Consider the following 15,705-nt stretch of genomic DNA (forward strand, 5'->3'; position numbering starts at 1 on the left):
ATGTATATACCATATAATTACGACATCTACAATTATCGGCTAGCAGGTTTCTTTCGGACAGGGCTATAAATCTTTCGACACAGCAGGTACTTAGAGGTTTATTTTAAAATGAGTACGTAGAAAGCAGAGGCGTTGACCCAGGGACCACCCTGCACACAAAAACCTGTTCCTTTAGCTCTCCCCAATCTTTTAACCCGAGGGCCTGTCGGCGAGTCCGACGGCATCCCCACCCCGCCAGCCGCGACCCGAGCAAGCCCGGAACACGCCCCCGACCACCCCAGGCAACAAGGGGCGACTTCCGTCCCGCGGCTCAGCACGTCACCGGCCACAGCGCTTCGCCCGCGCGCCGGCGCCAACTGCAGCGGCGCGAGGGGCGGGGGGGCCGCGGTGCCGCCGAAGGCCTGCAGGGGGCGCGCGCGGCCCGGCCCCGAGGCTTGGGGGCGGGAGCGGGAGCGGGGAGTTGGGGGTTGCCGGCTGGGCGGCGCGCTCCGCGCTCGGCCCTTCCTGTTCCGGCGCCAGGAGGAGCCGCGCGCTGCTGGTCCCGGTGCTGCCGCCGCCGTCTCGCTGCGGTCAGTCGGCGCCCGCTCTCCTCGTCAGTGCGCTGTGTCCTCGGACCCATCGCCGCCCCCTCACCTCGCTGCGGGCTCGGGTGAGGCTCTGACGGGGTCGTGGAGTGGGGAGGGGAAGCGCGCCCCAGGGGGAGGCGGGCGTGGTAGCGGAGGCGCCCGGCGTCTTCCCTGGGGCTCCGGGCTGAGCGTTTTCCCCGGGCCTCTCCCGCCCCCCCACCCGGGAGCGGCGCACCCCCGATCGTACTCCCGGGGAGGTGTCGGAGACCAGTGACGTCGGGCCCGCGGGGTTTCTCCACGCTTGACGTCAGGCCAGGCTGGGGGGCGGGGCGGGGAGCGGGCCCGGCCCCTCCCCCACCCTCTCCCGGGCGGGCGAGACCCGCTCGGAGGCCGGTTCGCTCCGGTTGATCCCGGACTCTCTTTGTTCGTTCGGCCCTGAAGGACTGCCCGCCTGGGCCCGGCCCCGCCCCCGCGCATTAATGTCTAATAAAAGGGGAGAGATCGGCCTGCACGCATCGAGATCCGCAGTGTGACAACATTTTGTCCAGTACATTTTAGAGAAGTCGCTGGCAAATACCCCGGGTGGGCGCGCTCGCCACGGCGGCTGGGAGGGGTGCCCAGCCCGGCGGCGCCCTCGTGCAGTAACACAAATCCCGGGTTACCCGTGGGGCCTTAGAAATAGCTGAACCGTTTTTCCTCTCTGAAAACCAGGACCCGGGCTCTTACCTGATAACGATTCTAATGTGGGAGCAGCAAACCAGGCTCACCTGATTGGGGTGCGGGGGGGGGGTGAGTTGATACTGGGGTAGCGTTTACTGCGAGGGAAATGCACCGATGCACTTTGGTGGTTATAAAGGCCTCTCTTGAAAACACACCCTCATGGCAGGCCAAGGGAGCTTTCAGGAACCTTTCAGACGTTCTTTGTTCTGTACAGTTCGTGGGGCAGGGGAAATAGAAACTCTCCTTCCTAGTGACATCTCTGAACCTCCTGTTCACAACTAGTTGGCCTCAGAAGCTTGAGTTGGGCGTATAGGAGTGTTCTTTTCCTCCCTCCAAGAGGAGCTTTGGAATTCATTAATCTCTGGATTTTATCTTTAGATTTTGGAAAAACAAAAAGATGCATAGACAGAAGTAACACCTCCTTTAGCGCCAGAGCTGCATGCCCTGATCCAGCATTACTATTTGGGCATCCAACATAATACAAGTGTGACTTAATGGAAATTGTAAACAGCCTCAGGGCAAGTCTTGTCACCAAGTTTTAGGATAGTTTTGGCAAGTTTCTTTCATTTTCAGAGGTTTCGCAATGAGAACTGCAGGAAAAGATGTGTGACCTTGTATATATATCAATTGTCAAAACTGACATTGAAGTTTTTGCTATCCTCTGGGTTGGATAATATTCCTATCTCTTAACTCTGAGGTTTGACCAGTTCTTCTTGCCCAGAGCCAGTCAGTAAAGAGCTGCAGTTTTATCTAGACAGTTAAACTTTTAGCATTCATCCTTAATCCTGTGCTGTCTGCCGACATAGAATGGAAGATTAAAGAATACGATATTGGTTGCCCGCCCACTGTTTTCCTAGCACTGCAACTGTAGGCATGTTATAAGTCCTGCTTACCCTGAACGGAACCTGGTTGGCCCATTCCTAAGATTCATTCAGGTGATTGACACCTAGGTCTAAGGGCTCTCTACTGAGACTTAACATATCCTTCAACTTCTGTACTCCCAACCTATCTTAACTGCTTACACTCCCCACAAATTCTCTTGCCTCCCCTCTCTGTTTTTGTGCAACCTGGTCTCCTTTTCGCTAGGGCCTAGCCATCATTCTCTACTCTCAGCTCTTCATTTTTCCTCCAGTCTGCCAAGACACCACTTCTCAGGATTTCTCCCCTAGTACTTCCTTGATTCTTTTAGGAGCTCTTGGAGGTACTTAGCACTTACCCATAGTGCCATGTACTTACCCTAGGAAGGGTAATTATTGCTTCAATGGTAACCTCCTTAAATATGTATTCCTTGCAATACTATTCTAATTCAAAACTTATATTTTCAACACAATATATTACAAGCCTTCTTCCCCCAGTTCTAAACAAATCAATGCAAAAATTTTTGTTACCGTGGTTTCTCCTAATAAACACCTTACATATCTGTGTCACTATGTGGACTTAAACATGTTACTTTTTATTACCTGTGACATATTAATTATTATAACTTTTACAGCTGAGACGATTATCTCTGGTTAAAAAGCTTGCTTTTATCAAAGCGCGGTCAAAAAATCGATGTCCAGGTTTCATAACCGTGTATTCCCAGCGCAATTTGATGGTCCTCTAAAATTTTCCTGTCATATAGTCTCGCTAATAATTTATGAAGTTCAACTTCTAAAACCTCCCTGTGAATAAATTGCCATTATTACTCTAAGTCCATAGGGGTTACAGAAAAGTTGTCTTACTTTTGTGTGTTTCAAATTACTATTCTAATTGCTCAGAAAATAAGATGATTATTTTTCAGATGATACATAGATCCTGCCATAAAGAGGTAATGGAAAGTTTTTGAAGTAATAGTTTTAAGTATTCCAAAAAGAAAACAAGTAAAAACTTTTCTTGATTATAATAAACTTTTGGGAGGGTGCAGTTCAAGGTTACATTGACCTCATCTTAATAATTAGCATAATGCAGATGTTTTGGAATAGCTTTTTAGAAAATCTAGGTATTTTTACATTCTGCAGTTAATCTTACAGTGAAATACAACCAACTCTACTTTTTTACCTTTTTATGATGAAAGTATCCTCCAAAGAGTAACCTGGAATGTTTCCATTTAACAGGAACACTGTTTATTCTAGGCATGGAGAGCTGTTCATGTTATTTATTTTTTTGATTTATTGATTTATTTATACAAGAACTGGGATACAGGCTAGCTGCGCGGGAGGGTGAGAGGATTCGCCAGAGACAGAGTGGGGAACAGAGCAGGCAGACCGACGAAATACACTGCTGAGGGGAGCATTGGGCATGACAGGAGAGGCTCTGTGGTACCCTCACCGGCCCGCTGGGATCAAACTGGCGCTGCAGAGGCTGCGGACAGCCTCACAGTGTGGCACTCAACCGCCTGCACCACCCAGGGAGGCCCGAGAGCTGGTCACTTTATTAAGCAGTGCTGGAGAACAGGAAGTGGTCTTATTCTAGTCCCTCCTCTGTCTTCCAGGATTTGATTTTGAATTTAAAATTTTGAAAACCTTGCAAATCAATTTAATATTAACTTGTGGAATAACTTATATTTTAATTCTGTGACTAGTTACTACATATTACATATATTTTAATTCAAAATTTAAGAGGGAGAAAAAGTAATTCTAAAAACTGGAACAGCAAGACCATATGAAATTGAGTAGCGTACTGTGTTCAGTTCTCTGCTCCAGAATTGAGGTGAACTTGGACATACAACCATTTTCTGTTTCAAGAAGACTCACCCTGTTTGAAAAGCTAGTCTGATGTGGACTTTAAATTTATCACGTATTAATAAAGTTCCTTCATTTGTTAGTCCTAAGATTGACCTTTAATATGAAACAAACCTTAACATAAAAACAAAGATAGAGCAGTTGTGATTTAGTAGACTTCCTGTTCTTTATCACTTCTCAGGATAACCAAATCATACTTAAAAATAAAACACTAAGAATGCAAGTATGACTCAGTATTAGGTATTCTGCTAATACACCTAACAGTATTGGTAAATCAAAGGAGAAATCTGAGATCAACTCATTAGATGCCCAAAGAACTTAAGAAATTTACTCTTGAGTGGCCTCCCCTGGTGGCGCTGGTGGTTGAGCGCAGCACTGTGAAGCTGTCCACAGCCTCTGCTGCGCCGGTTCGATCCCGGCCGGCCTGCGAGGGTCCCAGATAGCGCAGCAGACTTTTCCTGTCATGCCCGCTGCTCCCCTCAGCAGTGTATTTCGTCAGTCTGCCTGTTCTGTTCCCTGCTCTGTCTCTGATGAATCCTCCCACCCTCCTGCGCATCTGGCCTGTACTCCGGTTCTTGTATAAATAAATAAATAAATAAATAAATAAATAAATCTTTTTTAAAAAAAGAAATTTACTCTGATTTTTTTTGACTAGCAAAATAGGAATAAAGATAACAACATGGGCATAAATAGAAATGTCCTTAGTATAGTTTTTTTTCTGATCTCAAACTAAAAATAATTAGACAAACATTGCACGCATTCCCTGGAGATTAGGAACATGACTACTGTGCTCACTCTTACGATGTAACATTTCATTGTTGTTTAAGTCACAGCTAATGCAAAAGAGAAAAGAGGTGTAAATATTGGAAAGGCAAAGTAAAATTATTTTTTGTAAATGGCATAATTCTTTTTATAAAATGTCATAAGTTGGAAATCTCAGGGAATCACTGAGAAGCTTTCAAAAATAAAAGTATTCAGTGATGTTACTTACAAAAGTAGACTAAAACTTTAAAAAACCTTACCTATATATCAACAAGCAAATAGGAAATGTCAAAAAATTTACAACCTCAAGAAAAAATTTACTAGTTATAAATCTATTTCACAAGAAATGTGTAGGGGACCTCACTTTTAAAAAGTTGATGAGTGATAATAAATGATAGTCATGGGAACTAAGATATGCCTTGTTCTTAAATGACAAGATTTGATGTTTCAAAAGTACATGGCCCTTAAATTAATCTGTAAATTTAAAGCAGCAGCATTTTAGTACAAAGTGATCTGGAAAAAATATGGAGGAACGCGTGAAAAAAGCAACAATGATAGAAAGTGAACTGACATTAAAATTTGTTTGAAAGATAAAGCTACCACTATTAAGAAGGAATATCACAGGGCAAATCAGTACAATACTGTGGGAGATGATGGAGTCATAGTAGCCTAGTGATTAAAAGCCTTGACTCTTGAACCTCTTCTGTACTTGTCACTAGTTCTATGACCTCAACATGCCACCTGTATTCCAGCTGTAAACAAGGAGTGATAAAACAAATTGCTGTCATTAGAGCTCTGAGGTATTTAAATGAGACTATGCACCTAAAGCACTTGGTATTTATCGTGGTGCCTGTAAATTGATAGATGTTTCAGTAAGTATTTGTTAATAGTTTCAGTGGAATGTATTCAAGGTAGCTTGCCAAATAAGTTGAGAAATGATACATTATTCAGCTTTATTGTTTGGAAGAACAGAAAGATTTTAAACAAGTTAAAGCATAAAATTACTATAGGAAAATACAGGTGGTTTTTTTCTTTAATCTTGGAATGTAGAAGGATTTTGTAAATGTAGCAAAATCCAGAAGCCACTTATAGGCGAAAGATTGATAAATTGACTTCATAAAATTTATCTGTGCATTTTACTGAGCATTAATTATACTTCAGTTTTAAAAACTGATCAAAGTGGTGCAAGAACATGAGCAAATTCAGAGAAAAAGATATAAATGTGTTAAATTTAAAAAATGCTCAACTTTACACCTATTGTAAGTAAAAACAAGATGCCTATTTTTAATCTATAGTAATTGAAAACAATTTATAAATTTAATAATATCCAGTGGTTGAAGAAGATTTAAAGGATAAAGAGTATAAATGTTAAGGACATTTCAGATGGGCTTTAGATGACATTACCTGTTGACTGTAATTTCCTGGTGATACTCACATGTGAGCAAAGATACATGTTCAGAGATATTCACTGTATCATTATTTAAAACAACCAAAAATACAAGCAAGTAAAGCTGCCACCAACATCAAGCTAAATTATGAATCACTTGATAAGCTGTATAAACCATTATGGAAAGAAAAACATCACATGAATGGTTAAGATTAAGATTCTGTTTAAGAGATGTAGAGATGTGTGCATAGGAGGATATTTAAGGGATGGTTAACACTGGTAAAAACTGGTTTTTAAATATTCTTTTTTTTTTTTTTTTTTTTTTTTTTAGGAAAATGTCTGAAGAATTTTCAGTAAGTCAATACATTTTTTCTTCATAAGTTTCTGAGTTTTAAGAAAAGCAATATAGTCCTAACTTTATGCCATAAATCTTTAAAGGAGATACTTTTTGTGATTCTTAAGAGGATTTTTTTGTGGGGGTGGGAGCATGCAGTGTGATTTTGATAGATGATTTGCCTTAATTTATACTTAGATACAGCATTTAAAAATAAATCCAGGAGCACTGTTTTTTAAATTGTGAAGTAAAAAATTTTAGTGTTTTTTCTATTCTTCTCTTCTAGCCAATGTTAGTTGGTAGTCACATACCATGCACTCTAAGAGCATTGCATGAATCATCTCATTTAAACCTTAAGTTAACCCTAGCCTTTTATTGGAAAATGAGGAAACTGAAACTCAAAGAGGATTATGTAACATGTTTGCCAGGATTCAAATCCACAAGATGTTCATTGGTTGTATTTAGAAAACTGAAGCTTCTTGTTGGAATTTATAGTTGTACAGTAGATTGTCAAACTAACCCCTCAAGCTTTTCATTAAATGTTTTTGAATCCAGCAGTTTACCTTTTGCAGATGTTAATAGAGGTTTACAAACCCTGACCCTATAGCTTACTATCCTTTATGGGTTTATAATCCTATTTGGTATGAGTTGTCCCTGAGTAAGACTGATAAAACAGACCTGTTTTTTATTCCAGTTGGCAGATGCGCTACCTGACCACTCCCCTGCCAAAACCTCTGCTGTGAGCAATACAAAACCTGGCCAACCTCCTCAAGGCTGGCCAGGTTCCAACCCTTGGAATAACCCAAGTGCTCCACCTTCTGTGCCATCTGGACTCCCACCAAGTGCAACACCCTCCACTGTGCCTTTTGGACCAGCACCAACAGGAATGTATCCCTCTGTGCCTCCCACCGGACCACCTCCAGGACCCCCAGCACCCTTTCCTCCTTCTGGACCATCATGCCCCCCACCCGGTGGTCCTTATCCAGCCCCAGCTGTGCCAGGCCCTGGCCCTGCAGGGCCATATCCTACACCAAATATGCCCTTTCCAGAGCTTCCAAGACCATATGGTGCACCCACAGATCCATCTGCAGCTGGTCCTTTAGGTCCGTGGGGATCAATGTCTTCTGGACCATGGGCACCAGGAATGGGAGGGCAGTACCCTACCCCTAATATGCCATATCCATCTCCAGGGCCATATCCTGCTCCTCCTCCCCAGGCACCAGGGACAGCACCACCTGTTCCATGGGGCACTGTTCCTCCAGGAGCCTGGGGACCACCAGCACCATATCCTGGGCCCGCAGGATCATATCCCACACCAGGACTCTATCCCACTCCAAATAATCCTTTCCAAGTGCCTTCAGGACCTTCTGGTGCTCCACCGATGCCTGGCGGCCCCCATGTAAGTCTTTAATTTCTTATTTAACATGCACTAACAGTTGCTTCAGTGCAATGTAGAGATTATTTGTCTCCATTTTTGGTTGGAAGATTAGAAAGTTCTTAAAGTTTTTAAAATTTTAAAAGGTATGTAAATTTCAAATTTCAGGTAAAGCATTTTTGAGTTATGGAAAACACAAGTTAGTTATTCCTGGTATGTTAGATACCAGGAAATAGAATAATTTCCCAAAGATATTGTAATGTAGTAAGCCAGTATCCTCAATGTTAACTTGTTGAGATAAACTCAAAGATGCATTTCACTGGAGTTTTTTCTTTTTTTTTAAACGTTTCTCAATAATATTTTGTAGCATCATACCAAAGCACATTTTAATAAAAGCAATTTCTGCTTCTGTCTGGCTTGGTATGCAGGTGGATTTTCAGAGAATCCAAGGCAGTGAGTATAAAATTATCCACCTTTCATGCAGCTACGTAATGTTTCTCAGCTAAGGTTTTGTTAAAATCATTAGCAGCACTGAGCTCAAGAATACACCACTGTTTTTGCATTATCAGTTACACATAATGCTTTGTACTTTTCCTGTCAGACAAGCCAGAGTAGGGTTGATATAGTTGAGGAGCTTGTCTTGGGCATATGACCAAATAGAAAGTTCCTTTTCCCCCATGAAGTAAAAGCCACGTGAGTAGTTAAATACAGAGCCAAGATTCTCCATGAGGGAGAAAAAATATATATTTATGCTTAACGAGATAACTAATCATATCACCTAGATTAATCAAATATCCACATCAGCTGTAAAGGAAAAAAATCTTAAAGTGCCCTAAAACTTCCTTTCAATTGTGTGCCTCCTTACTACATACTCAAATTATTTTTGCAGATCATGTGTCAAAATAATTGACATGACTTGCTGTTTGGATTTACTAAGCAATAAATTTCTTTTAAGCCACAGTAAGGATTTAATAAACTCGATTTACAAAATCTAGGCGTTTACTTTTTCTTTTTTCTATTGCAGTCTTACCATTAAGTTAACAGTGGATGAAGAGATGACGCTTTGCTTTTTGAAGTACATATATATGCATATGAGTGCATATATAAAAATTGCTGGTTTCACTATTAGAGGGCATTCATGAAAGAACAACCTTGCACTTCTCAGAGAAGATATCTGCCTCTTGTACTTGGATGCATAGTACATCAGATGGATACAGTCAGTTAAAAATGTAAAAGTAAATCATTCACATGTAATTTTTCATTGGTTTTTATGAAGTTAAAGTGATTAAGTATATTGAATAGCTCTTTGATACAATTTGTTTAAAACAATTATTTGACTTGTTTAAATTATGAAGTTACACACTTAAAAATCTAAGGTGATGTGGATTATTGTTAAAATCTACAACTTGATTGGGAAATTATTTGAAGTATTTTTCTATAATCACTGTTCCCTAAATAAACACTTGAAAACAATCATATTGTCATAATTTAAACAAATGATGCCTCTCAACATCTTGAGCTGCTTTAACTTAGGATAAATAAACCTGGTTCTCTTGAGGTTATATTTTGAGTATACATTTTTAAATTCTTGGTGATTATTGTCAGATGATACCTTCATTAGCCCAGGCAGTGTTCATTTTTTTCTTTGTACAAAAACCTTTTGTGGTTTTTTTTTGAGTTCTACCTAATTTGTTTTATATTTAGCAGGATGGGTCATACAGCTCTAGAATCTGCCATTTACGGAAAATAATGTTTTGTTTTTTAATGCAGGCCAACAAGTATGTGAATGATATTCTTAGAGATTGCTTTCAAACGGATTACGAGATGTCCATATTGCTTTGGAGGAGCTCAGAGAAGGAATTCTCTTCTTTGTCTTGAACCTCAAATTAGAGGAAACCCTGGGAATTGCTTCATAGTGACAAGTAATTTGCATTCCCACAAAACACTACCCAGACCATTCCCTGTAGCCTGCTCCTTCCTTCTTTAGAAGAAATACATCCCTAATTTCTCTCCTGGTTCTGAAAACTGGCACACTCTGGGAGTCTGTCGTAACACATGTAGCAGTTCTGTTTGGAGAACCTTAGTCATACAGCCATGACTGCTCTCTTTGTACAAGTGCCATCAAAGTATGCATCACAGTCTGGTCAAGCTGTGTCATTGTCTCCTTCATAGTTTCCTGGGTCTGTGCGTAAAGTGCTTATGGCTAACACTTCAGTTCTGTTTGTTGACAGGTAAATAAATAGAATTGAGTGCCTCCTTAAAAAGTACTCTCTAACACTGAAAACAGTAGTGTAGATTTCTGCAGCTGAGTTTAAAGCAATGTGACTATTACTTAATTCAGGATTGTTTGTAACCTCCAAAATAGCCCAAGGAGCTTCTTTGCCCCTTCTCTTTAAATCAGACTTTTAGGTTTGGGATAGAATTAACCATGTTATTTGTTAAATAACATTTAACTTTGAATGTATGCATTTGGGTTATAAAATATATTACTAATTTCTTGACCAGTATGAGAGAGATTTATCCTAGAGCTCTTGTTTTTGCAGAGAAATAAAAGATGTAGTGGTTTATTTTTCTTAGAGTTAAAATGTCAATGCCAAATGCCACCAACTTAATGGTTTGATAGCTACCTCCTTTTAAGAAAGCAAGATGGTCACCCTTGAGAAGAACCTTGTTTTTAAGCTTCCCTTTTAAATAGATAAAAAATTCAAATTTTCAGAATTGAAACTAATTTGTTTAGATATTTCAGACTGGGTGATGTAGTTAGACACCTCTTACGTGTTGGCACAAGTGGTCCTTTTTTTTTCTTTCATTTCCTTGCCAAGGATAAGTGGCAGCCCTCTACAGTTTTCTTGGAATTTATCATCAAAGCAGCCTCTAGTTTAAAAGGCAGGTAGCCTTAAGGTATCGTAGTTTAAATTACCAGTCAGTATCAAAACACCAGCTTTCTCTAAGGGTTAATATGATAGGAAAAGTGATGGCAGCAAAGATCTCTCTCCTTATGGTTATTTCAGTTGTCCTTTTTTGGGATAAGTTAACTACTCTGGCTTTAAATGTGTTATGACACTACAGAAGATAATGTTTAACGAAAGGAGAGTTAGCAAGTTTAGGAATCTAATTCTGGAGTCCATTGATTTTCAGAGAAAATCTTTTGCCAAAGGACATATGGCTTGGAATTATTTCTCCCAGTAAGTTTATTGACTGTGAAGTGACACTTACTCCTCAGCATGCCCTGGATGATGCTGTCTTTCTAACCTTCACTTTTCTTTGCTTCTCAAGGATTTTTCATTTTATAGTTGGGATTTTTTTTTTTTTTTTAAATGTAAGACTGGAAACTGAGGGGAAATAGAATTTGCCTTTATTTTCTTTTTCATTCTCTAGGGTACCATTTCTGAAATAAATTAGAGGTGAAGGGAGTCTCAGTTCTTTGTATGCTAGGTCAAAAAAGCATTTTAGTTTCAGAGTGGAGCTAAGAAATGTAGAAATTGTTTCACTGGAGGCCTAGGGGAAACATCGAGAAAGGTTATTTTCTCCTTATGAGGAAATGTTGCTTTCAAAACAAGTCACGCTAAGCTGAGATTGGTTTATGGAAGACATTGTTAGGGAGCCTGTTGGGTTTTAAGGGCATGCAATGTCTGGAATATGTTGGCACTTGGACTTTAAGGGCAAGAATTTTAAAATAAAATTGATGGAGATAGTTGAGATGTGTTGAGAAGTAGTGTTTATGGTATAGGCTCTTAGATTTTGAAATGTTGAACCAGGAAACCATGAAAAACTAAAATAAAGACCTTAGGTCCTCATTCACACACTCAGTTCTCAAGAATCGTGTCCTTTTAAGAAGTGCTTAAAATACTTTGGCTGGTCTATCTGGACTCAGTCTGATACCTTTTCATGCTTTTGAAGATGGCTGTTTCTATCTCTTACCTCACAGCACTGTTTGTGTACATAATGTGTTAGTTATTCAGGACTAGACAGTACATAGTTTAATTATCCAAGGGCCTGCTTCCTTTTATATCAGTTTTACTGTTTTTTGTTTTCAGGAGAAAATAATAGGGCAGAGAAAAAGAGGTGAATTTTTGGCTTTGGTTGGTCACACCACTGCAATGGACTATTGGAATGTTTTTTAGGAAAGAAGTCAGTTTTGCCCATCATATTTTACCTCACAAATAATTAATGCTACCTATTGTACTCAAATGCACAGCTTTTAAAACTTTTTGTGTAGATGAAAATAACGCTACGCAAAGTTTCCATTAAAATACTGTGCCCAGTTTGCATAAAAATCAGTTGCCGACACTTGTATATGATTAGTGCCAATGTCTTCCTTCCTCACTGTGAATAATCTAGTTCTAATTTTATAAAATGGGAGGGTTATAAACCCTGGACATTAAACCTAAGTACAGACCTTCGAATATTAAAGTTTTTGAAAACCATAGGCTAAATTCAGATGAATCACTGATAACACTGTTCTGTGCATAGAAAGTGGTGGGAGGCTTTCTGGGAAGGAGACAATTTAAACTTAATAAGCAATACTTAGTGTTGAAGACAGACAATATTCATTTCCAGAATTCTGCCAAGTAAAACAAAAATTGCCAATAAAGTAGTATTAAAGAAGTGCCATGCACGCTTCTGGCTATAGAAAACGTATGAGGAAGGCATTCATTTCACCAACACACGTCCTGATCCAGGTACTTTGCTGGGTGCCAGAGAGACAAAGATGAGAGTGAAGGCCTGTCCTGGAGAATCCCGCCTCCTGGGGTGGCATTGCAGAATTCATTATTAGTTTACCTAGTATTGCTGCTGGTAGAAGTTACAGACCAGCTTTGGGTATTTAAAGGGCAAAGTATGGTCTACCTAAATTAATGTTTTTCAATATTGTAGTGTTTGTCAGTGCAACAATTCAAGTCTGCAAAGCAATGGATGTTTTTCCTCTACTTTTCCCCTGGGTAAGGGCACTTTTACTGCCTGTCACTGTTTAGCAGATACTGATTTGTTGCCATTAAGTAAACTTGACTTTTATGTGTGCTCTATAAAAGTATTTTGCATTTTTTTCCTTGGTATTGTGATATTTTTCATTGACTTAATAATGACTAATGTATGTAATTGTCTATGCATTTTAAGTTAAACTGCCTAAAATGTGATTTAAGACATATACATTTGTTTGTATTATGAACTATAAGCAATCTGAGATGTTGGGTTTTATCACCTGCTGCTGTATTTGTAAACAAAGACAAATATTGCTTTAAGAAGTAATTATAATTAGGAATAGCCTATGGATGTGATACTCAATATTTTTAAAGATAAAAGTTGTTTGCTTCTGTGTATTACACCTGAAAACTTTTTAAAAATGTATTTTCATGGTTTCATTGGTTTTCCATGTATTTTATTCTCTAGGCCCAATGTTAGGCTTCTCCGAGCAAGTCTTGACCCTAGTTTACCACAAATTTGTTGTCATAAAGAAAGAAAAAAAGGACCAAAGATGCCCTTCTCTCTATAACCTGCTTTCCCAATTTAAGTAGCTGCCTGGAAACAGCCCCTTCTCCACAGACCTCCTTTCAGCAACCCAGGGTCCTTTGTGAGGATTTCCTCTATTCCCTTCAAGGCTGTTATTCTTTGTAACCAGGTTGTCTGTATACATGAAGTTATATAGAGGGCAACCCTCTCTGCCCTTGCTGCCACCACCCTCTCTTTTGTGAAAGCTAGATTTACTCAACGTAATTGTTATTCATTAGTGAGGGTCATGTTATTAAACTTGGTATGGTTTGCCATTTCCTTTCCATAGGGAGTTATACTAGCATTTCTTGAAACCCCAGTGTGTGTGGAGCTATGATGAATGAGTAATTTTCAGTATATTCTATTTTTGAAAGAAATTTCTGCTTTTTGGCTTATAATTGGATAAAACTCAACTCTAAGTTTTTTTGTGTTTGATGTCTGGTTTCATAGCCCCTAAAACTACCCACCTAAAATGAAACTAAAAATAGGTAAAATATAAGACCATTCTGGAGCAGAGAATTATTTCTCCCATCATGAAGTAACATTGCTTAATGAAATTTCCATGTCTGGGCACTCTGCTTCCCAAGCAGGTCTTTTATTTTTTTAACCACCATACTAAAACTTAGTATCTGTCCCATTGCTACAGATAGGGAAGGCAAAATAGAATCCTAAATTTACTTACTGTTAAAGTCAGCTGGGGCTGCCATAGCAAAATACCAGACTGGATGACTTAGACTTAGCTGGGGAATTCTGAATCTAACTGCTGGTCCATTCAGTTTCCCAGTAATGACTATTCCTGACTTCCAGATCTTGGTGTGTCCTCACACAGTGTAGAGGAAGGAAGCAAGTTCTCTGTTGTTCATGAGGGCACTAACCCAGTCATGGCCTCATCTAAACCTAATTACCTCAAAGGTCTAATCTCCAAATACCATATTCTGAGGGTAAGGGTTCAACATAGGAATTTGGACACAATTTACTTCATAATCATTAAGTGAATTGTTTGGGAGAACAAAGAAAAGTTACTTTTAAGCTTTAAAAATTATCATAGATGACCATGTCTTCTAGTCGAGGTTTGCTGAACTCATAATCATGGATCCACAAGTAAAATAGAATCTCGGGTTACCTAGAATTCTAAGTCATGCTTAAAGCATTACTGTCAATCTAAGAGGGAATTTGGCATTTTGTTAATTTGCTATGGTCGCATTTTATGTTAGGCCTCACTTGTTTTAAATGATCTTTTAAACCACCATTTCTTAAAGATTAGGTTGGTAGATTAATAAGACAGCTTCTTTTAGGCGTATGAAATCCTTTTTAAGGAGGTAAGTCCAGGGAGCAACCCACATCTTTCCTGCCTCGCCCACTGCTCCCCTCAGCAGTGTTCTTAGGTCAGTCTGCCTGTTCTGTTCCCCACTCTGTCTCTGGTGAATTCTCTCACCACCCCCATACCTCTGGCCTGTACCCCAGCTCTTGTATGCATAAATTAATAAATCTTTAAAAAAAATAATAAGGAGGTTGGGCCTCCCCGGTGGCGCAGCGGTTGAGCACTGGGTTGCGAAGCTGCCCGCGGCCTCTGCGGCGCCAGTTCGATCCCCGGCTGCTCCCCGGCCACCAGAGGAGGGTCCCACATGGTGCGCAGACCTCTCCTGCCGCCCGCTGCTCCCCTCTGCAGTGTACTTCGGTCCTGCCTGCTCTGCTCCCCGCTCTGGCTCTGGTGAATTCTCTCACCCTCCTGTGCTTCTGACTGTACCCAGTGCTTGTAAAAACAAACAAATAAATAACATGCCTCTATTAAAAAATAATAATAATAATAAAGAGGTTAAGTAAATTCCGAAGGTCATTCTACATAAATGATGGAGCCAGTTCTTCTGTTAATAAGACTTAGGGTGTGTCCCTAGATTATATTTTGCTCAGGATATCTAGTCTACTTTTTATGTAGTTCCTTAGCACCTGTCTAGACCTTTACCTTTTCCATAAGACAGCCTGACTTGTCCTTGTAAGAGACTACTCAGTAGGTTCCAAAGCTATATATCGGAAAACTAAAATAACTGGTTAACTTTAATTGAAGAGGTCAAGTTAATCTGAGTTTCATGTAGTAGACCCTCATTTCCTGGGAGCTAATAATGATAGCTGTTAGGAACACTGTGACTACTTTAACTCATTCAACCAACATAATACCCCTGCCTTTGAGATTCTGTTTCTAAGCGAGAAATAAGGCTAGTTATCACTACCAAACAGTTTACACATGGTATCTCAACTAAGTTTCAACAAACCTACAAGGAAATGACAGTTCTTATTCCCAGTTTGAAGATGATGAAACTAAGGCTTAGAGGTTATAAAAATCACAGTTCCTAGAT

At 39.9% G+C, this 15,705-nt stretch overlaps 1 protein-coding gene across 1 annotated transcript; it reads left to right on the forward strand.

Annotated features, from left to right (window-relative positions):
• Positions 1-522: 522 nt before the first annotated feature.
• On the forward strand, positions 523-14,895 carry MAPK1IP1L (mitogen-activated protein kinase 1 interacting protein 1 like). The gene is made up of 4 exons (XM_037503383.2): positions 523-649; positions 6,487-6,508; positions 7,184-7,888; positions 8,889-14,895. Exons 2-4 carry the CDS (start codon positions 6,491-6,493, stop codon positions 8,898-8,900), a joined length of 735 nt encoding a protein of 244 aa, XP_037359280.1. The 5' UTR covers positions 523-649; positions 6,487-6,490; the 3' UTR covers positions 8,901-14,895.
• The last annotated feature ends 810 nt before the right edge of the window (positions 14,896-15,705 follow it).

This window comes from Talpa occidentalis, unplaced genomic scaffold, assembly GCF_014898055.3.
Source record: "Talpa occidentalis isolate TD23 unplaced genomic scaffold, MPIMG_talOcc4v2.1 talOcc4.11, whole genome shotgun sequence".
Classification (NCBI taxonomy): Eukaryota; Metazoa; Chordata; class Mammalia; order Eulipotyphla; family Talpidae; genus Talpa; species Talpa occidentalis.